The sequence below is a fragment of the Centroberyx gerrardi genome, chromosome 21 (genome assembly GCF_048128805.1).
Source record: "Centroberyx gerrardi isolate f3 chromosome 21, fCenGer3.hap1.cur.20231027, whole genome shotgun sequence".
Classification (NCBI taxonomy): domain Eukaryota; kingdom Metazoa; phylum Chordata; class Actinopteri; order Beryciformes; family Berycidae; genus Centroberyx; species Centroberyx gerrardi.
This window is the reverse complement of record NC_136017.1, coordinates 14,395,307-14,419,811: the sequence shown is the minus strand read 5'-3', so window position 1 is coordinate 14,419,811 and position 24,505 is coordinate 14,395,307. Positions and strand designations below refer to the sequence as shown.

Genomic DNA, 24,505 nt, shown 5'->3' with positions numbered 1-24,505 from the left:
TCCCACTGTCTCACTGACCTCATCTTCCTATGACAGTAACCACTGTCTGAGCCAGGCATGCATGTATGATTTTCCCCCACAAGCTCTTCTATAGGCTCTCTTCTATAGGCTTTCCCCCATAAGCTCTTCTATAGGCTTTCCTTTTGTTAGCCGTCTATTTGGGGCAAAAACAAATCTATAATATTCTATTAACATTCTAAATTAGCTTTCTTCCCACAGACAGTCCTTTATCCACAGCCAGTAAACAACCAAGCATCTGTCATTGTGAAAAGAGATAGTTTGCTCTATACGAGTCTCATTCAGAAAGGCAGGCATTGTGTACATACAATACATACAACATTTCCACTCATAATAATATTTGACACAGCTGTGTTAGCCTGTCGTTCCTTTAGTCTACAATATGCAAGCCCTCGCAACTTATCATAGCTGTTGTACATGCATCTGTGACTGGATTTCTGTCTATTTCTTATGACCGCTTCACAGAATAATTGTGATTGGCGGACATAGGCTTTTTCCTGAGAAATACCCTGCAGAAATGCCAACAAAGTCATAACACAGGTCTAAATTAGTAATTAAATGGAAAAACTGAGCACTGCCAGATCCCAGAGACCTGGGACACTGTGGCTGTTATAGAGGTAGTCTTGAGGCTATTGAAGACTATTGAAGATTTAAGGCCGTTTTATACAAACGTTAGAAGCCTCGCCAGTTCAAATGTTTACCAGGCTTGGAAAAGCTTGTGCTTCGTCAACTATGAATTTCACTGATTCGTGAGAACTCTTAAAATGTAACATGTAAAGAAATCTAATCAGCTATCAATCAATTTTACCATTTTTTCACAAGATCAAACACAGTAAAAAACATAATTTTGATTTATTTTGTGCAACACAGATTTAGCCTAGACCCTGACAAGCTTCCTTTCTGCCCCATAGTTAACATATGTGCAATTAAATGTTGAATGTTGACTCTAGAAACATATGATGTATGGCAGTTTTCTTAGTGAATCCTGAAAACAGTAACAACAGTATAAATATTCCTAGCCATATGTGGACTGAAATTGGAAAAAATATGTATGATCCAAATAACTGGACAGGTGAAGACATCTTTTCAGTTTCTTTTAGTGAAGTCCCTTTGGTGCTCGCATCAAAATGGACTGAGATATTAACACTTAGTGTAGTGGAAATTATACTATTCTATGTCTTCAATATCTGTAATGTATTTTCTTTTGTCTTATGGTGTGAACTCAAGTCAGTGGAAATCCACCAGCATGACCCAGCAACTTCTCTCAGGGTCAGCGGATCTGATGTTCTCCAATTATAACCGGCTCTTTGTCCGTTTATCTTTGTTTTGCACAGATGTACTCTAATCGCACAAATGTTTCAGTATTCAGTGTAGGATGTGCCAGGCTTCTCATGACTCAGCTGTTTTCCACTACAGGAGTATAAGATAGGTAGACAGACACTTGGTTTTCGCCCTTTGCTGATCACACCTGTTGTGAATGTGTTGTGCCTTGCTTGCAAGCAATAAAGACGACAAAAAGACAACTTCTCATCTCCAAGTCTCTTTATTACAGAAAACTTCCACCACACTTAGTAACAGTCACCTGTCACACAACACCTGACTGTGTTGTGAGACAGTTCATTTTTACACTATAGATACAAATCCATAGCTGGATCTGATGAAAAACTTGTCTCTCACCGAAATCACTTAGGCTATAAACTCACAACATTTTTAAATTTGCAGAACAACATTCATTTAAAGTAGGGAAATTCCAATGAGGTGACTTTTAGAATAATATAAACCAACTTAAGACAAAGCCGTCATCCGCATATTCTCAGTTTCGATGCATGTGGTAAGCGTGTCGGGTTTGTCTAAACAATGCTCGTCAAAGGTCAATGTAGGGAAATAAGGCTTGATGACTGGACTTCTCTTCAATTTCCAAGAAACCAAAAAAACAGCTGAATTTGTTGTATAGTTACATTGATAAAATCTATCATCACTTTGCACAAAAGTTTCCACAAAATCTGTTTAAAAAATACAAAGGGAGTGTCTGCCTACATTAGACAGTTGGGCACACCCTTTGGCATTTGCTGCCATCGGATGCACACACCCAGTGGCACGTTAGCAATTTCCCTTATAATAATTAGATTTGTTTTTTCATTATTGATAATGTGAACAGGTCCAGTCAAGGTTCAAAAAGTACTAAGGCTCATTTTAACAGGGAGAAATGAAGGTGGTGAGAGTTTGGAGATCTTGGAGATCATCTATGAAGATCACGATCTTTCCACTGTGTCTGATAAACACAGCAGAGTGGTAGCAGTGTGCTTCTACGACACCACAGCTGGTGATGGAAAAAGAGAGCAAAGCCGGAGGAAGGTGATATCTTTCTGAGAAACTCTTGTGATGTCAGAGATATAACATATGATCAGTAGCGCACAACTTTCTGCAGTAACATTATTTTTCTCAAGTCTTCAGAGCGGGGGAAAGAAATTTATTGGCTAAATCTGTGAAAATATTTCAAACAGTATACCCTTACTTTGAATGTCAAGTTGCACATGCTTCTTTTTTCGTTTTCCTAGATAGCTGAAGTTTATTTTCAGGAGCACAGGCTTCTAAAATGGGAGCAATGTAAATCCCTGTGTAGTCTAAACATAATTCTACGATCACAGCCAGGAAGGGCTATAGCTAGAGAGAACCCCCCTGATATCGCCTGTTTGAGTAATACACTGGACACAAAAAAGCAGGAAAAGGCAGGAAAACAGTAATAATCTCACATTAGAAATGAATCGGCGCTGTATATAGAAAAACCCTGAAATTCTTAGAAAAACTGAAATATCACTCCCCTAACAATTCGCTTCTCCCCACTCTATGAACAGCTTAATAAATCTGTGTGAAGGTAGCCCACTAGGCTACATCATAATAATGGAAACATTAAGCTGTAATATGCTATTTTCATGGTTGCTATCCTCAAGACTGATAGAACACAACTCTGTCAAGGAAAACACATTTGGCCAAAACCATCAAACATTTGCAAAGAATGCGATATGAGACAGCCCTGCAGCACTTCTGAAGCTGTTAAATAGTTCAATAACTCTTACTGACGACCCCAAGGCAATCTATGCACAGCTAAATAAATGCCTCTGGCTTTAGGCAATAAGCAACAACAGGAAAAAAACAACCTCTTTCCAGCACGCAATCAAACCAAAATAAAAAGATGTTTTAGATGTTCTCTCATCTGCATTCAGCCGCCGCAGCTGTAAATGAGGCTAAGTGTGGGGAGGGGATTTCTGCAGCCTTGCCTTTGAACTGTGTCTTTCTCATGCTCTTTCAAAGCAACTCTAACCAGGTCAGGACCACAGCCGCCACAGTGGATGCAACACTTTGTAGTACGGGTGTGAGAGGAAACCCAATGTACTACTTGACAATCAAACAAGGCACGCGTCCTCGTCTATCAGTCTTTTTATAATGTTATTGACGCTTCTTCATTCATTTAATTTCTGTTTCAATTCCGCAGCAGAGCCTGAACTGTACCCGAGGCGTTCAGTATGCAGAACGAGGCGCGCCAATGATGACCCATCAGCGCTACGCTCTCTGCAGGAAACCGCCAGCACCTTCGCATGTAACACAAAGGCAGCTACACAAAAGGCTCTTTTCACCTTAGATCCATCAGCCTCATAAATAGGTCAGAGACAGCTGCAAGAGCAGCTTCCACCGCGGCTGAAATCTCAGAGCGGGTTATGACACTGCAGCAACAGTGCCCCCCCCCCCCCCCCCCCCCCCCCGTATCAAGAAAGAAAAGAAATGGGCAGAGGAATTCTCATCATCACTTTCATCTTTTGATACATTTTTAACAAAGCCGCCGTTCAGAGACGATGAACACTCTATTGTCTGAAGGAAAGAAACAAGCCAAGTGAAAAAGGCAAATTCCTCTATCTTTTTTTCTTCTTCCATTTAGCTCACTCTAATTTTCTATGTGATGTGTGCAAAACCCCCCCCCCAAAAAAAAAATCTCTGCACTGCACTGTGAATTCATGAGACAAGCCCTTGGCAGTGGCGCTGTGCAATCTGCAGTGCTGATAACATCGACTGTCTCTCATTGCTTGGGACTCTGCTGGAGGAGGGCAGGAAAAGGCTGGCAGCCCTCGCTGGTAGGGCGCCGCCGAGGAGGCTGGGAGGCTCCGGGGCTGTTTATCACAGAGAAACGCTGCTCAAACTACCCGCGGCACGTCGATACAAGAAGCACGAGCCAAAACCTACACGGAACATTGACTTTAACTGCTTTTGTTTCTGAATACACACGTTCAGAGTCAGACTAGGATCTCTTGTCCGGCCTGATTTCCACTGTGTCCGGCCGTCTTATTCAGGGCTGAAACTGATCACGGAGCAGCCTTTGATGGGAAGCTCTCCGCTCACAGGCCCCGATGTGTTCTATAATCTTTGGAGAAAAGGGCATTGCAGCGATTCGCCCCCCCCCCAGGGCCGAGGATATATCTCCTTTCAGTTACCTTCTGGTTTCTAATTCAGGATCTTAATTTGTCTGGCAGGGTGCCCTCTGGCTCTCAGCAGCACCGGCCCCAATGAAGCCCTGTGTGTTGACAGCCAGCTTAGGTTGCAGAATATATGATACTTAGCAACTTGAGATGATAACGCAACAACGTGCTGAATAGATTTTTTATTGTTGCAAGAAGGACCGCCGCACAAAACCCCGTAGGTTCAAGAGGCGGCGAAGAAAGAAACAATTCAATCATCCGAGCCTGGGAGAAATCACTGTCCTCCCAGATCCACTGCAGAGGGGCTTTTCCCTTTAGGGAGAACTCCATTGTATTTCAACATTGCATTTGTAGTTCAGTTTATATTGGTGAGCATTCTCTACTGACATAAAGAAAAGAGTCTGTCCTAGTCCCTAACGTGGAAATGATGGAAAAATATTTTGAAAAGACGGAAAAAAGTAATGTGTGACTGGATGCACAGCGTGATTTTCCGGGTTGTAACAGCGTTTCACTCTTATCGGACAAAAAACACACATCTGCAAAAAAAAAAATACATTTTTCAGCAATGAAGAAAAGAATGCTTATTTTCTCACTGATAGCCACATTTCCATTTTGAAATTATACATTGGGTTTTTAATAGGTTTCACAGTCCCAAGAGTCACAAGACCAACTAAAAAATGATAATGTAAGCTTTCAAAAACCAAAACTATTTTTGGGTTTATATTATTTTTCATGTTTTTATATATATATATTTGTTTTTAACACTGCTCGTGTTCCTAATGAAAACAGCATAAGTTAATATTGTAATTTAATTGCTTTTTACTTCTCTTTAAGCACAGTTTGAATAATAAACTACCTGAGTGCAGTGGAAACCTGTATGAACATACTGGTTGTTAGTCTAGAATTATGTACTTTTTATAGAGGATTTTGCATTGGAAAAGCCATAAACTGTCACATATGTTATACTATTAAAAATCTAAATTAATAATATGATACTTTGATATCATGCATACAATGAAACAGGGCTCATTATTTGGCCTTTAAGTTCCAGACAAAGGCTATGTCCACTAAATCTGTTTCTCTTCATTGTCAATGCAGCCCCAGGCTATGCATTTACATCACAAAGTAGAGCCTTGCTATTCCAGCTTTGGGAAATACCTGTTGACCTTCACAAATGCCTACAGGTCTGCTCTAGGTCATTGTTCTGACCAGTGTGCATTCTTACATTGACTGGTATTCTTCTTTAACTTGGAGCAAACACAGGCACTTGGCTTTTTTCCCTTTGCATGCAGCTGACCAATTGGATTATGGTAAAGACATAGGGATTTAGGGAATAAACAATGATCTTTCATCATGTCCACACAATCATCTGCTCTGGAGCCTGTAATATCTTTGCAACTGAGTCGTAATCAGAAAGCCTTGGCCGTTGCTCTCTAGAAGGTTGAATTGTTAAGACCGGGCCAGATGGCGGAGCCAGGTAAAGACTCTGTCCATTTCCTTTGCATCTGTGATTGGAGCTGAAAATAGCCCACTTCAAAGTGTAGTTCGGGGAATATTCCATAAGGGTGAAGCGGGCCGAGGGAGGTCTAGATTAATTCCACTGCATTACTCCGGGTCTAAAAGAGAGCGCATTCTACTGAACTGGAATAACATTCACTAAGAGCCTGTTGCATAACCAAAGAAGAAAGCAGTGAAATATGCTCTAGATGTGGCCTCGCCTATCAATTATGGATCAACTTTGAAAAAGTATCCATTTTTCCCCTGAATAAAAATAGTCTTTCATATAGCTTGGCTTTTTGCACCCAGGTGACTTTGGAGCTCTCTGACTCATTCTTTTGGCTGCTGGTAACAGTGAGTGGCCTGACTTATCCCACGACAGGTATGATCGAGTTGCCCTGATGGGTACAAAAAGAGTGCTCCTGCAATGAGCCGCAATCATTTCAAGCGCTATGACTGCAAAATAACCCAAGCTAAAGCCCATCTCATGCAATGTTAAAACTTCAGCGAAATAGAGAGCAAAATAAACATGTCTAAATACATTTTTATGAATGTGAAGATGGTACCATGCCTAACGTAGCCCACCTTTTTCTGTTGCTGATCAGGCTGTGATGACCCTCCATCTGAAAGTGGAGATGTTTGACTGACAAAGGCAGCTGAAGACTAATATCCTGGGTCTGACTTTGATAACTCAGGAAAACAGAATTCCTCATTCCAGTCAATGTCCATCCAACACTAGTCAACAGTGGTCAGGCTAGCTCGCCTGTTGGCTGGCTAATGGAGACGTGATACTGATGATATGGCCCTGCTACCATGGAGACCGGTGTGACTCTGCATCTTAATGGACTTCTTCGCACTAGCCCCGCCTCTTAATTATTCATTACGCCCTCCAGAATAACAGGCCCTGCTGCAGCTTCGCCACCTTACTGGTGTGAACCCAGCTCGTAAGAAGATATCAAGAGCTAACATGATAGTTTGGGACAGGCTTTCCCTGGAGCTGACTTTAGGAACTTTATCTAAACTGTGAGTGGCACCAAGATCAATGTTAATGGTCTCTTCATTGAGTCACTGAAGGAAAGAAATGGACTGAAATGGTTCTACAAGGACACCAAGTTATTGCCTCTGTTTTAAAGCACCTATCCACAATTTATCCATATAATTTTATGATTCTTTACATGGATTTTTGAAGATGCTGACTAACAGAGAAAATAAGCTTTTTGCAACTTTCATAGTCCATCATAAATAAACATACAAGTTTGACTTACTAAAAAAAACCGAATAAATAAAAATTAAACAAAATTAGTGATGGTGGTGGGGTTGCCGTAATGACATCATGCATTAACCTTCACGGTAGAATGAAGACAATGACAAAGTACTTCCTCTTACAGTAGGCCACTCTTCCAGTAAGTCAGGTGATCAGATGAATGAGGAAGGTGATGCACCAACCACAAGCCACATTATCAGCGATGAACACAGGAACACATTCATTTACTGTACATGAGCACACTCTCTCGCTCTCTCTCTGCCACTTTCCACTGCTTGCCATCTAATAAAGAATAGATGTTTGGGCCTATCGCCCCCAGTAAGCTCAATTAATCTTCTTTGAAAGTGTGTCTCATTTAGATGGAAACGCTCTTCTCTCGCTATTGTATTGAGATAAAACGACACAATAAACCAAGATGCATTCTTTATCTCATAATTTCAACCATGCCAATTCAGTCTCTTTGACGATTGCATTAAAGAATGACAAACAGACAAATCACGTCCTAAAAGATAAACATTAATGTGCTCATACTCTTAGACTTAATGTTTTATTCCTCTAAACAAACAACGCTGCCATAGTTTTCAACCATTTGTTTTTTCTTTTTGAGGAATAGGATGCAATACGTTTAGCCAACTTCCTTTTTGCGTCACAACGAAGTGAGAGGAGCAGGATTTCAGCACTGGGCAGTATGCGGTTTGATGAACAATACAGACAGTATCTCCTCAAACAATACAATGTACAACTCCATTTATAAGACTAGAAGCCTACTTGCAACCTTTCTATGTTCCTGAAAAGCACTGCCAAATGGGACTGAGTTCCTGCGTGTTGGCTTTCAAGTAGCATTTTTTATCTCATAGATTGACAGAAGAGGTTTCATAAATCAGTTTTAGACATTTCTCAGCGCTGTGGCTTCAATTATTCATAATAAACCAGGGACACAGCATGTAAATCTGCATGATAAATAATGGAGTAATCTCTTAGGTATTGAGCATGATTAAACAAAAAGCAAATGCTAGAAAGCCTACACCAGGATCCTACTATGCAACATTAGGTTTGCCCTTGCAGCAAGGTTCAGGTTCAGTGTAACTTTCTCACTCTAGCTCTAGCCTCGTCGCTGAGTAACATGTTGTAAACAGCAGAGTTTGAAGCCTGAAACCTGTCCATCTTGACCTCACAAGAAGAGGTCGACCTAAACTCTGGAAGCCTAAATCCTGTCAATTGTGACCGTGACCTTTCGGGAGGAGGTCGCATTCACAGAGCCAACTCCCTGGACAGCTTAACACCCAAAGTGCCTGTAAAGCCTGGCGTTTTTCCCACAGCGGTGGGAGTCAGTGAACTCTCGACTGTCCTCGCAAAAGGAATCGGCTCAGCGTTTTTTCCCGACAGGGTGAGAAACAAAACATGCTGAATTTCACACCGGCTTCACGGAAAACGAAGCCAAACGCCGCAGGAGGGGGTGACCCGACAATGTCGGGGTTTTTTTTTTAATGCACTGTATCTGTAGCTGTATTGTTCTACTTCTGTACTAGGGACTCATGAACTTTTGGATATAAATGGTTTTCATAATGAACGTGTTATCTCAAAATCTTCACACGGAGTACTTGCAGAATTGAAGGACTGCTGCAATATGCTGATGCCTTGGATGAGAAGGGAGGTTTTCATTTGACGTTCTAGTCTACCAGGAGTCATGTATTTTTAGGCCATTTTAGGAAAATACCAACGACAAACACTGTCCAATCATTATAGGAATCACTGCTCTGATTACATAGGAACTGCTTTTTCCAGGAAACATTGAACAAATTTTTTTGACCTGGGGTCTCTTTTTGTCGGGAGCAGAGCGTTTTCCTGTAAATGATACACTCTCATCCACTCATGTCTGTGAGCACACATACACACACACACACGTTTGTCTTACTATACTTGTTGTGAGGACCTTCCACTGACCCCTAACCTAATCCTAAATTTAACCTTAACTGTAAACCTAACCCTGATCCTAAACTAACCTCTTGAGGAAGTGAGGATCTGGCCAAATGACCTCACTTTGCAAAAATGTCGTCAGGTCTCAACTCAAACTGGCTCTCACACTCACACACACACACACACACACACACACACACACACACACACACACACTCAAGCTCTGTTCCCATATCTTAAAATTTGAGATGCACTTGTTCCCTCTTGTTTTTATCTCTCATTTTTAATCGGTGTTTATGTCCTTTGTTCTCTGTAAAGCACTTTGTGACGGACATGCTTGTTAAAAGCGCTTTATAAATAAATCTGTTGCGATTTTTGCTTGACTTGTTTGCTGTGGATGGGAGCGCTGACCGTCTACAATGCTTAAACAACATCTCTAGTGCATCACTTCCCTCAGACTAGCGCTGGGACATTCAACCTGCGGCTGCAGCAACGAGACATGAGGTGAGGAGGAGAGGGCAAGCTGACCCTGAACACGGCTGGGATGATGAAAACAAGCCTGGCGACGAGGCGATGTCTGGGTACAAATTGCTGATGGAGGTGCTGAGGGTCAATGAGGGCCTCGGTCACACCGGGACGCTTCCCTTTCCTTGTTATCTCCACACGCAAGGGCTGCTGTTGTGATAACACAAGTTGACCTCATCACAATATCGCAATAAGAAAGCAATAAAGAGAGACACGCCTACAAACAAGCCTCATATCTGAACATTTCTGACGTGTTAGCCCTCTCGTTTTTATCTGTCTTCATGGTGCTTTGTTGCTGTGTAAAGTACTGTGTGACACTTTGTGACAAGCGAATGAATCTGACTCAACTTGAGCAGATAAGCCTTGTTGATAAGCCTGGCTGGAACCAGTCCTAAGTGCAGAGTGAACAGATTAATGACACAAACTAGCTCTCTTTACCTCTTTTGACATGTTATTACCCTTTAGATATTAGAAATAACCCATTCTACCACAACTTGATGCCTTAAATTCCCTAAGTATTTCTGAATCTTTGGTACCACAGCTATGCCATGGATTTGGTAGTGCAGCACTTCAGGACAATAAACTGTTACGTAATCAGATGTATGCACACACACGCATTTGTATTACTGCGTTTGTGAGGACCTTCACTGACCCCTAATGGGAACCGTAACCGTAACCCTAACCTAAACCTAATCCTAATTCTAACCTTGACCCTAAACCCAAGTCCTAACCCTAAAATAACCTCATAAAGAAGTGTCATCACTTCAGGATTTCCCTCATCTTTCTATATGCTTGTGAGGACATTTGCTCCTCATAAGTATAGACATACACACACACACACACACACACACACACACCTTAGCCAACGGTGCTCAGCTTCCTGCTCACCCTGCGTGTTCTCAGATAATTGTCACTACAACACCACATGATCAGGGTTCCTGCTCTTTGACCACTCAGCTCTCACTAAAGGTTACCATGTGAGCAAGCAAGTCCACAGCTCACTCTGTGTGTGTGTGTGTGTGTGTGTGTGTGTGTGTGTGTAGTGTGTAGGTACCACCATCCGGCCACCAGGCTTCCACTGAGGCAGGACTGGGCCGTATGCCTGGGTCCAGGCGCACAGTGGCACCACAGCCATAACACACACACACACGCACACACACGCACATACTCACACATTCACTCTCTCTAGTCATTGTCAGTTTAGCCTGAAACTCTCACAGATCCACTGCCCAGACACACACACACACACACACTGTACAAACACACAAGATCACAAACTCTCCACACACACACACAACCTTCTGAGGAAGCAATTGCAAAATTACAAAAAACGAGTCAGATCACATTCCAGATCAAAAAGAGCAAAACATTAAATGAATACACTCCTGACTAATAATATGTCACAACATGGCTATGAAACATTCAGAAACACACAGACGAAGGTGAGAGCAGACGTTTATCCTAGCAAGCTGCTTTCCCCAGATTCTTTCAGCAGAAGAGGTTGTGGTGTGTGGGACTGTGGCCTCCCAGGTATGAAAGAAACGGCAGAGCACAAGAAACGGTGGTGAGAGAAATGGTAGCAATCTGGTTTGGCTTCAATCTGGGCACAGTTGGCTTCCCATTTACATGACTCATACCCTAATGACCTACTGCTTACCACATTTGCAACAACAGTAATGGTGCAGCATTCTCCCTACGGGTTGACAAAATAGGAAGAGGTAGTGGTGGAAGTGAAGTCATTCAGTAGTTTGCAAAGAGACAAAAACTCTGGCGTGAAAATGTTTTGATTAGGGGGCTTGATTAATGTTCATTAGGCTGGACTTTTAAAGATCCTCAATCTTCTTTTTATTTTACTGCCTCTCCAGGTTTTCTAGTGATCGCTCTCGGTGTGAAAACAGCTTTTCAACGGAATTAATCGCAGGCTTTGTGACTCAGGCTAGAGACGTTTCTCTACAACTCGGACTTGCAGCACTAATAAATGAGTGCTTTGCAACTGCACTGCTCTAACAGGAGGGTGATTGTAAAGAAGCAAGTGTGTGTGCATTGCGCTATGGAAGGGAGCCTCTTCAGACTGGAGTGGCTAGGTGGGTTGTGACTTTCTGGCCGAGCTGCAAAAAACACGGCACACTTTCCCCTCAAAAGACTGATTTTTAAACCTCAGTCTAACCTTAATTCTACACAAAAAAAAAATCAATGTTGGTGATCCCTGATTTCCAAAGATACAGCAATTTATAGTGTGAAGGCTAACCAGATAGGCCCCATGAGTAAGACAAGGTAGGAGTGTGTGTGTGTCTATGTGTGTGCTGATCAAAAGCAGAGAAAACAGGAGCCCTTTAATCACAGAAAGGCCAAGTGTTCCACTTCCTTGCGTGGCATCCATCACCGCAGCCCACTTCTCCCTGATCCCTCCATCCTCAATCCCTCCTTCCTCATCCCACCATTGCCTGTGCTGGCTCTCCACCCCAGCCCAACAACGCGCCCCTCCCACCCCCCAGTCCAACGATTTCTTGCCAGCGGAGCATGCCACCGGAGCAAAGCTCCTTTTCCTCCAGATTTATAATCCCCAGGGGCTCCGGCAAAAAGGCCGCTGAAAGAGCTCTTTATAAAGCCAGGGGCAGTCGGCAGCTCACCTCTCGGCCACTCCGCTCAGCATTAGCCCACAGCCTACAGTCCAGGATCATAAGCAGTGAGGAGGATGTTTACGCTGGGTCAGAGTGAATACACAATCATATTTGTAGCCTACATGATGATGATGACACAAGATGCATCTCACATAATCAAATCAATATGGATTCCATAACCTGATTACATGAAACTACTCATGGTGCAGACTGAAAATTACTTGGCCACGCTAGTGAGCTAAGTGATTTAGTAATGTGTGAGAGGCAATTGTGAGCCAAAGTGGCAGGTGAACAAGACACACCACAGCCTAAGTTTAACTGAAAATCTAGCTCCGCATTGTGTTCATGTCCACGATTTAACTTTTTATGTTTTACATATTTTGTTGGGCCTCAGCTCTAGTACATGCCAAGTTTTGTAAAATATGACGCACAGATATATCTTGCTTGCTACTCTACCATATCATAATTACATAATTATATCAGGGTCCACCAGGGATTCAATTTCAACCTTGGCCCGTTTCAAATGAGGCATAATCTCTCATAATACTGGCCAAAAATACAGGTACTACCTTTTGTCCAGCACAGCATGTGCAAAGAAGTCAGTGAAGCTGCAGGCCCACAGGGCATGAATTAACAGGATTAACTTGAAGAGCCTGTTGTCTCAATATATGCCAGCCGTTACCTCTGTCCACAGAGAGAGGGTCGTAACCAGGAAAACCGGTATATCTCACTGGCTTATGTGCAATACGTTATCTTTTTGCTGAAATGCCTGGTTACTGTTTTACCATGCTAGTTTGTTAAAAGTGCATGGTCGATGGACCTAAGAGACTATAGGACTATAAGGCTATAAAACACAACAAATACACTTCTAGTGAACGAGGGAAGGTCGCCTGTCACTGCCAAACTGACAAATGCAGCTGTAGCTACTCTCACATTGACACTTATTGTAAACATTCCCTAATAATAACCCCATGAAGTAACGTTAGCCTAAAACAGTTTCGAGGCGACCTACTGAAAATAGCTTAGTCCTATTTGGTAACGTTAGCAGCAAATCGGCACCTCATATTGGGACTGGCTTGGAGTTTATTCTTGAACAACCTGTTCATGATCCCACAATGATGCTTCGTCCTCACCGTCTTCTACCAGAGGCAGCCCACCGATGTGCTATGCTTACCAATGGCTAAATGAGCTTCACCCTGTATTACTATTAGCTCATTTATAAGCTAGCTAAAGCTGCCGTGTAATAACAATGGGACCCTCTGCTCGCATTGCTGCGGCGCTTATTATCCCATATAGCTTTCTGTGGAAATTCAGCTAGCGTTGACGTTAGCTATTTAACTCCATTGCCCACCAGGTTCGCTTTTATACAGCTAGCCACCTAGCATGCCAGCTATCATCGTTGCTGACTTAGATAAGCCTTGTTTTGAGGAGTGAAACGGCTAACTGGCTCCGTCGACCACCACACATTTCACAACACAGCACTACCGCCGCAGTGACAAGTCGCCCACTCCCGAACAGACACAGCTGAACACTGCGCCTCGTCTCACTGTGTGTGAGGTTTTTTTTTTTAAGCAATGGAGACGTTAACAAGCTGTTGCCTAAGCGGTAATGATCGCATACCATGGCTTACCTTTTTGTTTGTTTTTCTTTAGTCCAGAGTAATGTAATAAGGCGGTAATAAGGCTTAAATCCAAGCGGTGAGCGGGGAGCCGCGGTGTTGGACAGACTGGAAAGATGGGATTCTTGCCTCAGCGCACGAGCCTTGTTCTGTTTGCTCTGCCCACTTGCAGAACGCAAATGACAGTTTAGAGACCGTCTGCGTGTTAACACCCCCAGGAGAAAACGTATAATAAATAATAATAATACAAATAATAATAATAATACAAACATTAATACTGACAGTTAATTTGTACAGCACTTACATGCACTATAATACACTTTATTTTTTTTGTAGCACTTTAACTGTCAAATAAAAGCAAATGTCAAACTGGCATGGCCCTGATTTATTTGATTAAAGTTAAGGTTGCAATGTTTCTCATACTTCTTTGCATTTTATGCCAACTCTACATGGGATGAGAATAAAAGAAAATAAACAGATTTTCTGGCGCAGAAACATTTAAGTGTAAAATTCCAGCATTCATAATGAAAATCAGCTTCATACTAGCTTCATCTTCCTAATCCTGTTACTGACAGATACTAATTAGCCTATTGCACGATTAATCTGTCAACTGAGGCAGTCAAAAAATTAGGCTGATCTCCCACATACAGTCAGACCGGTCCTTCCGTGTCCTAGAAACAAGTCAAACAGGAAGGCAACCCAAGATAAAAGGAAACATACAGAGGGTAGAAATAGTATTAAAAAAAAACAGTTTGTTTAATATAATTAGGTACATATGAACCAATAGTCCTATTAACAAGTCCACAATATCGTGCTTTCTTCCACTCATACTTTTGCCTGAGAGTAGGCAGAACAAGGTGCAACTGGAATATGCACAGACCTGGTTTGGATCTCAAAGCAGCACTTTAGTTTTGCCTGTAATTTGAAACATGCGGCCTTGGCTCCTGTGATTGTCATTCATTTACTATTAATGGTAGCTAATTTGCTTGATGTTTCCATGGGGATCGGTGGATTACCAGAGGCATTTCGCTTGGATCCTAGTCTACTCCCAGGCCAAACCGACGTTATTCAATGACATGTGCTCCAGCCGGCAGGAGCGACAACAAGCAGGACGCTCCCTAACTGCGTGCTCGTGCTGTACAGACCAATAAAAGCTTTGTGTTTGCTGCCATCTGCTGGCTAATTGACGCTACAGGCCCACTTGAACTTCAGAACATTTTATAGAGACGCTGACAGCCAGAGGTGGAAAGAGAACCGCTACCAAAACACCCTACTGAAGTGGAAGTGCCGAAGTTTTATTTGAGTAAAAGTAAAATGACAGGTGTAATAAGTAGCTCATTATAAGTGGACTTGGCGTGAAGTTACTGAGTTAGTTTCAAAGACCAAATGTTATTACTTAGGACCTTTCCCATGCACTGTTGAAAAGATGAGAGGCCAGAGTTCAAACTAGGTTCTTTTAATTTAAAAAATAAAATAAAATACAAAAAGTACATAAAGAAATAAAGCATAACTTATACTCGAACATATTCAACTTTTTTGGATGAAGGTTACAGTAGCGAAATCACACAGTGTAACACCATTAATGGAACTAGCTCAGGTTTGAGTACACAACTGACCAAAATGGTGAATAGCCCAGACTCTAGAAGATGGACCTTGTGCATTAAAGTATGTGTAGTTTTACATCATACAGTCCTCCAGACCTGTATCACAGTGTTTTCAATAGTATTATAAGAGGAAGGTAGATGAGTATTTAGCAAGCAGACTAGGTTGCTTTATATGTAGTTGTGAAATATCTTGCCAACGTTAAGCATCTTTAAGCTCTAGTTTCATATTTTCATAGTTTTGAGTAGATTTCCACCATCATCACTGGCTTTTTTCACCGATTACAACATGTTTGACACTCATTCATTCATTGATGGCCCGTTGTAAGACAGACTGACAGACCAATGAACCGAGGGCTGGATGAATGTCTTATCTCTTATTAACACAACAGTCACCAGAAGAGGGCAATGAAGCCTTTCTGCTGGTCTCTGAGCAATAGGTAGAGCAGTGGTTCTCAACGTGGGGTCCGGGGACCACCAGGGGTCCTTGAGGGGGTTCCAGGGGGTCCCCAGCAAATTGATGAATTGTTAAACTTCACCATTATTTCATTTACAAGAAGTTAACACCATTAGAGAATGTAGAAGAATGACTGCTTTGATATAGCTTCACTGTTGTCTCTCTACCTACAATACAGATAGTCATGGGATTCTGGACAAAATCATATCTAACAATAAAAATATTCTCAGATTTGGGTCAGAGAAACAAAATCTCATCAAATGGGGGTCCGTGGCCCTAATGTGGACTAAATTAGGGGTCCTTGATATGAAAAAGGTTGAGAATCACTGAGGTAGAGGTTACACAAATACACCAATTCACTTGATGAAAATGCTAAACTAGCATCAGATGAGAGAGTTATCTTTATTTTCAGTAATCCCTTCCTTTGCAAATGACTGACTAATTTTATTGTCTCCAGACACCAATAATAGACCCATATACAAAATGACTTCATACAACATATTGGTGCCGCTGTTCTTTCACCCGCTCACTGTTGTGTTCATAAGGAACCTTGTTCACCTGCTTCACTCTGACTTCATTCCTCTTCAAGTCTCTGTGAACAGTTGCCAGACTGACACTGGTCATGTTTGGGGAGACATCGCTGTCTTGCACAAGTTTCTGTCTCAAATCTTTCAGGCGTATGGTGTTGTTTTCCCTGGCAATATTGACAGTAGCAGTCTCCTGCTGTAACTTTCAGCTGTCGGCCTCCACAACTCTACAACACAGTAAAATATATTCCATCTGATAGTTCAAGAATGCTGCATGTCCAGCAACTGATAGGTGCATTGCTTTATAAGTGGAGTAGAAGTTGCTGGTTCTCAGTTTGTAAGATCTGTACAATTGTTTATATGTGTATAGTTTTCCTTTTGCATTTCCACATGTGACTATGGAGTCCACACACCTGCAAGTGATTTTCTCAGATTAGATGTTTGAGCTATTTGTGCACATAAGACTCTTATGTCAAATCTGTATTTACTGATTGCATTTGTGTTAAATGATTTGCATCCGAAACTGCAATTCCCTGTGAGGTAAAGCACTTTGTGATTCTGTATCTGTGAAAGGTGCTATACAAATAAACTTTACTATACAAATAAACTTTACTAAAATGGACACCGGTGAGACGGAGATATGATAAACCTTCGACCCATCAGAAGAGAGAGGAGGGAGGAGACTAAGAGAGAGGGGGCCTGCTGTGAGGAGATAACAGATAGTGAAGGGAAGAAGTGGAGAAGAAGTGTGCCTTAAGGGAAATGTGGAAACGTTCGTCCTTAGGTGCTGGTATGAGGTTTTTCCACCATGAAGAAATAAGGAGTGCTTGTATTCAATAGGGGATGTAATGGGTTATTTGGTTGTAAATGCAGGATACACTAGTTTTAATTCAATAAGATTCAGACCTGTCAGTGAAAAATCACAAGATCAACCTCTGAGAAAATAGATTTATTATTCAAATAAGCGAAAATACACACGCAGTCGGTTCATGTTTCAAATCATCACAAAAGAATATGAACATAGTCGAGTTACAATCATTTACAGACACGATATGTTGTGAATATGTATTTTCAACGCCATAAGGTATGTGAAATCCTTCGACGACATCAGTGATTTATCTTTCACGTTCGTATTGCGAATGTGAAATCATATCAATCGCATCAATCATTTATCATTACCTGTACAGAAAGAAAGAGCTGAAGGCAGAGGAGAGCTTGATTCCCGCTAAGGCACTCACAGTTCAAATGACATTCATTACAATCAGTGTGCATTAAGTCACATAAGAATACAGCAAATGGCTTCTATTTGGTTTCTTCTTTTTCTTTTTCTTTTCAGGACATGATCATTTACTGAATTGATTATGTTTTTTTTAATGATGAGATCAGTAAGTTCCAAAGGAAATACATCAAACACATCAAACTTTTCAAGTCCAGTGAAGAAATGGAAGAAGACTCCAAGCTCGACACACAGTTAATACCTCAAGGCTGGTGCTGGACCAGTAAAAGACAAATCACTTTGGCTGAGACACATTCATAACAGTATTTCCCAACAACGCTCGCCTATTGATTCCACCCTGCAATGCTGAAATACCGCTTACAATCACACACAGATCCACAGAAGGAAAAGAGGACACTGCTAAAACAATCAAATACTGCTCGATGCATCCCATTCGTCACTTTTTAAGAAAAATGTACATGTTTAAAAGGCCGTAAAGTGGTAATACTCACTTACTCACTTACATAATCAATACTTTAAGGCAAGTTTGATCAAAGGTAGATGAATTTCAGGCATGTCATATCACACTGGTAAATTTAAGATTAGCTTCTGATCCAGAGACGGAAGGAAAGGGAAGATGTGAGTATCTGTTACTCCCTTTAAAGGTGCAATGTTAACATCAATGCGTCATTACCACATTCATTTTGAGACGTTAGTATAATTACAGTGAACAAACGAGACCGTCGCAGAGAAGATTGGCAGCCTCTACAGAGCTTTGCGTCGCATTTTACATCGTGTCGGATTTGGCGGGAAAATCTGCTGGATCGCTTTACGGCACGAAACAGGAAGAGGGCGCTGTTCTTCCAGAGCAAACAGAGCTAACGCTTTCAGAGTTTCTGGAAACGGCAGATGGTGGAAGGAGTGAAAGGCCGAAGGAAAAATCACTTCCAACATGACATCCTTTTCAATTAAGAGAAAGAGAAAACCTTTGACCAAAGCAACAGGGTTTGTGGGAAATGTAGTCTTAATTTTGAGAAACACTAACAATAGCACTACTGTGAGATAGAGGCTACCAATCGTCTCCACCATGGTTGCATTTGTTTACGGTAATTACACCGAGGTATCACGATTAATTTTACATACATTGATGCTGTATGGGTTAGGAGTATGATTTATCAAACTGGGTTTCCTAAAGGAGAGGAAGTAAAAGGTGGTTGTGATTAAATGTAATCATTTGCCCAGCCTCTTGGCTACGTCCTTATAGGCCAGCTCGATCTCCACGTCGGCGGCACACGTGTTGGTGAACTCGTCCCGGCCGTACGCGTTGCCAAGGTAACGCCACAGCCCTCTGAATTCAGATGGGATGTCGTAGTTTCGGTATTTCTTAGCTACCACCTGGTGAAAACAGTTACAATGTTAACGGCAAGAAAAACGTAGAATGTTTCTCCTTTGGTTTACTCTCTACAGTCAGTCTAGAGCAGTGGAGGGTCATCAGCATAACTAGGAATAGTTCAGTTTCAAATCAAATCAAATCAGCCAAATCCAAATCCAGATCCAGATCCAGATCCAGATCCAGACCCAGATCAAATACAAATTCAGATCCAGATCCAGATCCAGATCCAGACCCAAATTATATCAAATGAAATGAAATGAAATCCAAATCCAAATCGAAACTAAAAGAAACGATGGGAAACAAAATGAAACAAAATGAAACAAAATGAAACAAAATGAAACAAAATGAAAAGAAAACCTTGGTTGGGTTACCTTGACGACGTGCAGCTTGGGCAGCAGGTTGCAGTCGGCCAGCGTCAGCTCGTCTCCGTCCAGGTACTTGCGGCTGGAGCTCACCTCGGGCAGCGGACTCAGCAGAAACTCATCCAGCTTAGCCAGGGCCTTGTTCAGACTCTTCTCTAGCGCTGAAACACACATAGAGTCATAAAGGTCATGAAATTAGTCATCAAAGTTAATATTGATAAAAAGCTGATGCTTGTTGCATGCCCACATTTATTCTTCTCTGGTTTGGTGTTTTTGACGTAGGCTGAGAACTTGGCAAATATGTCGTTTCCCGCTGTGTTGGATTCACGGTTCTTCGCTGCAAGTTTGGGATACCTGAGGAATATATGGGAACATGTTAGCTATACAGTGTGACAGTGTGAGTGTGTGTGTGTGTGTGTGTGTGTGTTAGCAGGAGGCCTACTTGGGCGGAGCCAGCATGTCCTCCAGGTACTCCTCTATCTTGTTGATGTCAGTGCGAACCTCCCCCTGGAAGGTGAGGAAGGGCGGGTGTGTCCCGGGGGCCAGGTTGTGCAGGTCCGCTGGTTTCCTGGAATTCATATTTCAGTTTTACAGTTTTTCAATATTACAGTTACCAATCAAAAACATAAATCTTCACATGTTATCACCCCTCTATATTAATTTGAAGTTAAAGCGGTAATCCTTGAGATCCTCATTTGTTTTTTATTTTGGTGACACTTCCCAGGGATCACCTGTCAATCAAACAGTGTGGGCGGAGCTTGGATTTTCTGTTGATGCTGGATATAGGTTGAATCACTATTGTGTTATATCAATCGGTGATAGCAAAACATTTATTTATATGAAAATGTTGCACATTTCTACTTAAAGTTAACCAAAAACTATACAGTATCTCACTCCCATTGATAATTTTTTGGGGTGAAGTAACAAGTATCCTATGAAAAATACTGTATTACCTTCTTAGTGGAGGCTGTGACACTGTGTGTTAATATGTGTGTTTGTTATTATTATTAATTATTATTACCTCTTGAGGTCGACTGTGGTGACATTGAAGACCACTCCTTTCAGCCAGAGGATCATGAAGAGGCGCTGAGAGAACGGACAGTTCCCAATGCTCTCCCCGTCGCTCCCCGCCTGCACACACACACACACACACACAAATACAGACACAAGTGAGGGTGAGATACTAATGTTTTTACAGAAATAAAGTTTAGAACTGAGTACAAAACTGAACTAGTGTCAGTTCATGATGTAGCACACACACATACACACACACACAAGCATTACACACACACATGCACAGACTACACAAACATTGTCCCTCTCCTCTCTACACACACACACACACACACACTTGAGACAAAAACACATACATATACATGAGCACATAAACACATTGACACACATAAACATTCACACGCAGATACACACGCTCCAAGCCACACACTCACACTGAACGAATAAATGAGTCAATCAATCAATCAATCAATCAATCAATCAATAAGTCAATCAGTGCCTTTTATCTGTCTGAAAGGACGGGCTTTGAGGCATCTGATGCTGTGTGTGTGTGTGTGCGTGAGAGTGTGTGTACATGCACTCATTTGTATATTTGGCAGAGGATCAAATAGGACGTGTGCGGGTGTGTGTGTGTGTGTGTGTGTGTGTGTGTGCAAGGCTGCAACAGGACACTGTAAGGAGACACCGGGTCCAGCATGAATAATCCACACTGCTTCCATTAGCCGCCTCGCTGCCTATTTAGACTGCTGTTTCCCACATAGGAGCGTGTATCGCCATGCACGCTATGCTGGGGCTGGCCACAGGTTTACTGTCCTGCTGTAACACTGTCTGTCATTACACACACACACACACAGCAAAAATACCCACCTCAAACAGTCATTCAATCTAGTAGTTTAGGAGTCCTAAAATTGCATGTTTCTTAAAACAAATGAGAAAATCTGCAAATATGGTGAGGTAATTTCACTTTTTTTCACTATTTTCTTGAATCAAGTGTCATTTTCTTCATAGTGGTCTTCCTTCTTCTGCCTTGTTTTAAGACACTGACACTTGATTTCTAGAATATTCCTGAAACTGCATGGGGAAACAAGTGGAATTATCTCACCCCCATTGTCAGATTTTTACACTTGTTTAAAGAAAAATGAGATTTTACAACTGAACATGACAGCAAATGACTTGTTAAGATGCTCTTACATTAAACTCAACAATGTGACTCATTAAATGATACTCTTGCTTATGCTGAATGTTCAAAGACAAAGTGACAAAATGTGGTTAATTTGATTTTATTTGTGAATTGCAGTTCAAATAGTTAATTTCCTCAGTACAAGTGTGTCTGTTAACTTCCCTTATAAGTGACATTTAAACAATCTATATACTGTTTATTATATATTCTATATTAAGTACAAAAACATAGGTGACAAATCCAGTGCACTACCAGACAGCAAACTATAACTATATTATATTTGAAACTATATTCTACAAGCAACACACACACACACACACACACACACACACACACACATACACGTCATAACTAGACCATTTAAAGCCGCTGTGCTCCACTCTGAATGGACCCCAGTAATTATTCAGTGGATTTGACTGACTGAAGAGAACAAGGGAGAGAGACATAGAGAGAGAGAGAGAGAGAGAGAGAGAGAGAGGGAGAGAGAGAGAGAGATTGTCCGAGCACATGGGTGTCAGGTAACCACACGGAAAATCAACACGCAACAACAACAACAGCATGGCTTGCACACGCTTAACACAGCCCATTTATAAACCACAAACACCCACACACACACACAGACACACACACAGTATTTTACAGACTGCGCCATTCCATTCACTTACACCTGTTCATGCTGCTTAGTGTGTCAAATCTCACACACACACACCGCCCCACCTTGACAAATAGCTCGATATCGGGGTCCTTGTCTTCTTCAGCTGCAGGATCCGTCATGGTCAGGAAAAGTAAAGCTTCACTTGTGTGTTTTGGTTCCTCCAGTGTGTGTCTATATGTGTGTGTGTGTGTGTGTGTGTGTGTGTGTGTGTGTGTAACCCGTCTCCGTTTACACCAGGTTCTGCTCCGGGTCTATTCGGTTAAGTCCACTTGGTCCCATAGCAGCTCTGTCAGTGTGTGTGGCTCTCCTTTAGCCGAGTGAGAGTGTGAGGGAGAGAGAGTGTGTGTGTGTGTGTGTGTGTCGGAGGGGTTCGATTTGTACCCGTTGCCTCAGCAGAGGGGCGTGACGGTGCTGGTCCAAAAATAGCCCAAAAGGGGGGTGGAGGGGGTTGAGGGGAAGGAGGAGGAGGCACCCAGAGACCGAGACGCCCGAGGGTGCCACCCCGCTCCGCTCCGTGACGACGTGACCGGGTGACTCTGAATCACCGAGAGTCACCGTCGCCTCCCAGGCTCGGTCAGCAGCACCCACGGGTCCCACGCCGTAATGAGGTCTGAGAGAATTCGGAGGGTGAAATCAAACACTCCCGGAGTCTGGACGGGTTTCAGCTGCTGGCTGGAGCCAAGTGTGATGGCTTTCCTGGAAGGAAGACCAGCTACTGGGGGAGAGTATGAAATATATTGAAGTGTGGCAGCTTGTACTGGACACAGCAAGTGGAAAGTCAACGACTGTGTGACCTCCAGTTGGTAAACCACCACCAATATAACAGAATTCAATTATATTTCCAGAATAGCATTCATTTATGTTGTTTTCCTTTAAAGAACCCATCCTCATATAACTCATAACAGTTTGAAACTGCTTACTATGTTGTATACTATGAATTCACATCAGAAATCACATTGCTTTTTCCATTTTAACCTCTTTATTGGCGTAATATGTATTGAAAGATACATTATGCTGCTTTCAGGTCATACTGGAAATATCAGAATTACAGTAGAGTGCGCATAAACAAGCCAACAAAGAGGTAAATATGACTTGGAAAGTGTGAATTTACTGCTAGGCTCTGTCTTTATGAAACACCTTACAAGAAAGATCTTGTGTCTGTCATTATTTAGACTTCAATCTTTTCAATCTTCAATCTTCAACATTTTATCCATTTCTATCTTCACTGTTTTTAATGTATTTTATGTGTTTTGTGTATGATCTGTCATCTTAAGAGTTGCACTGAGGCAAACTCCTATCAACTTTGTTGACAAGGCAGTAAAATATTGAATCAATGAACAGAGGTTGCACAATCGTTTTAGGGTGTAACGCAAAAGTAATGCAATGAGTAGTGTAACTAACTACTTTTCTCGGGGAGTGATAAGTAAAGTAATTACTTACTTTTAAGAAAAGTAACAAGTAATATGTCATTTTTAAAGCGTGGATGCATCTGGCCCGCAGTTCTATCTCTTAACCCCTCATGAGCCGGAGCGCGACCTCAGATCCCCTCCAGTCAGTTCTAAATCTAGACTTAACATGAAAGGAGACCGGCCTTCACTGTCAGAGCTACCACTGTTTGGGAAAAACCTTTGATTGCTATGCTAACGCTTGAGCTAGTGAGCGATCTTTCATATTTTCTGATGTGTTTTTATTCTTTTGTATGAACACTGCTTGGAGTAATACTTCAGAATGTAGACATGCATACTATTATTTCACTATTATTTAATTCAATAAAATGATCCCAACTAGAGAATGTATAAAAATGATCAAAGGTTTCACTCTCACCACTAGGGATGGGACGATATATTGAAATTCGCTATATCGCAATACAAAAATGTGACAATACGTATCGTGGGGCAGAAAAATGAATCATGATATTAGCTCCATTTTATTCTGCTGTAGTAATCACAAATGAGACGGCTTGACTGTCACAATTTCACAAGCTCTCCATCAAAATTATATTATTTCCACTTTGTAATGACATTTTTAAATTGTTGTTTAGATTGTAGCAACACAATGCCATTGCTAGAAAGATTTGTGGCTCAGAAATAAACATAATTCTGCACAGTCAGACTTTGCTGTCATTTAACTTTTATTTATTACATCGTAAGCCTCATATCGCAAAATGTATC

General features: G+C 41.7%; 2 protein-coding genes across 4 annotated transcripts in view; both read right to left on the bottom strand.

Annotated features, from left to right (window-relative positions):
* mgat5 (alpha-1,6-mannosylglycoprotein 6-beta-N-acetylglucosaminyltransferase) overlaps window positions 1-14,018 on the bottom strand; it is a 92,984-nt gene extending 78,966 nt beyond the window's left edge. For both annotated transcript variants that reach the window (XM_071908443.2, XM_071908444.2), the window contains exon 1: window positions 13,942-14,018. The gene's annotated coding sequence lies outside the window, so the exon portion shown is untranslated. The remainder of the gene's footprint in view (window positions 1-13,941) is intronic.
* Window positions 14,019-18,960: 4,942 nt separating this feature from the next.
* clic5a (chloride intracellular channel 5a) lies at window positions 18,961-24,357 on the bottom strand. Of its 2 annotated transcripts, XM_071908440.1 has the most exons (7): window positions 24,345-24,357; window positions 22,397-22,437; window positions 20,507-20,616; window positions 19,928-20,053; window positions 19,733-19,839; window positions 19,495-19,646; window positions 18,961-19,125 (listed from the first exon to the last, which is right to left on the bottom strand). In XM_071908440.1, exons 1-7 carry the CDS (start codon window positions 24,355-24,357, stop codon window positions 18,961-18,963), a joined length of 714 nt encoding a protein of 237 aa, XP_071764541.1. The 2 variants fall into 2 exon arrangements, with proteins under 2 accessions (XP_071764541.1, XP_071764540.1); XM_071908439.1 differs by lacking the exon at window positions 24,345-24,357 and having other exon boundaries at window positions 22,397-22,453.
* Between the last annotated feature and the right edge of the window lie 148 nt (window positions 24,358-24,505).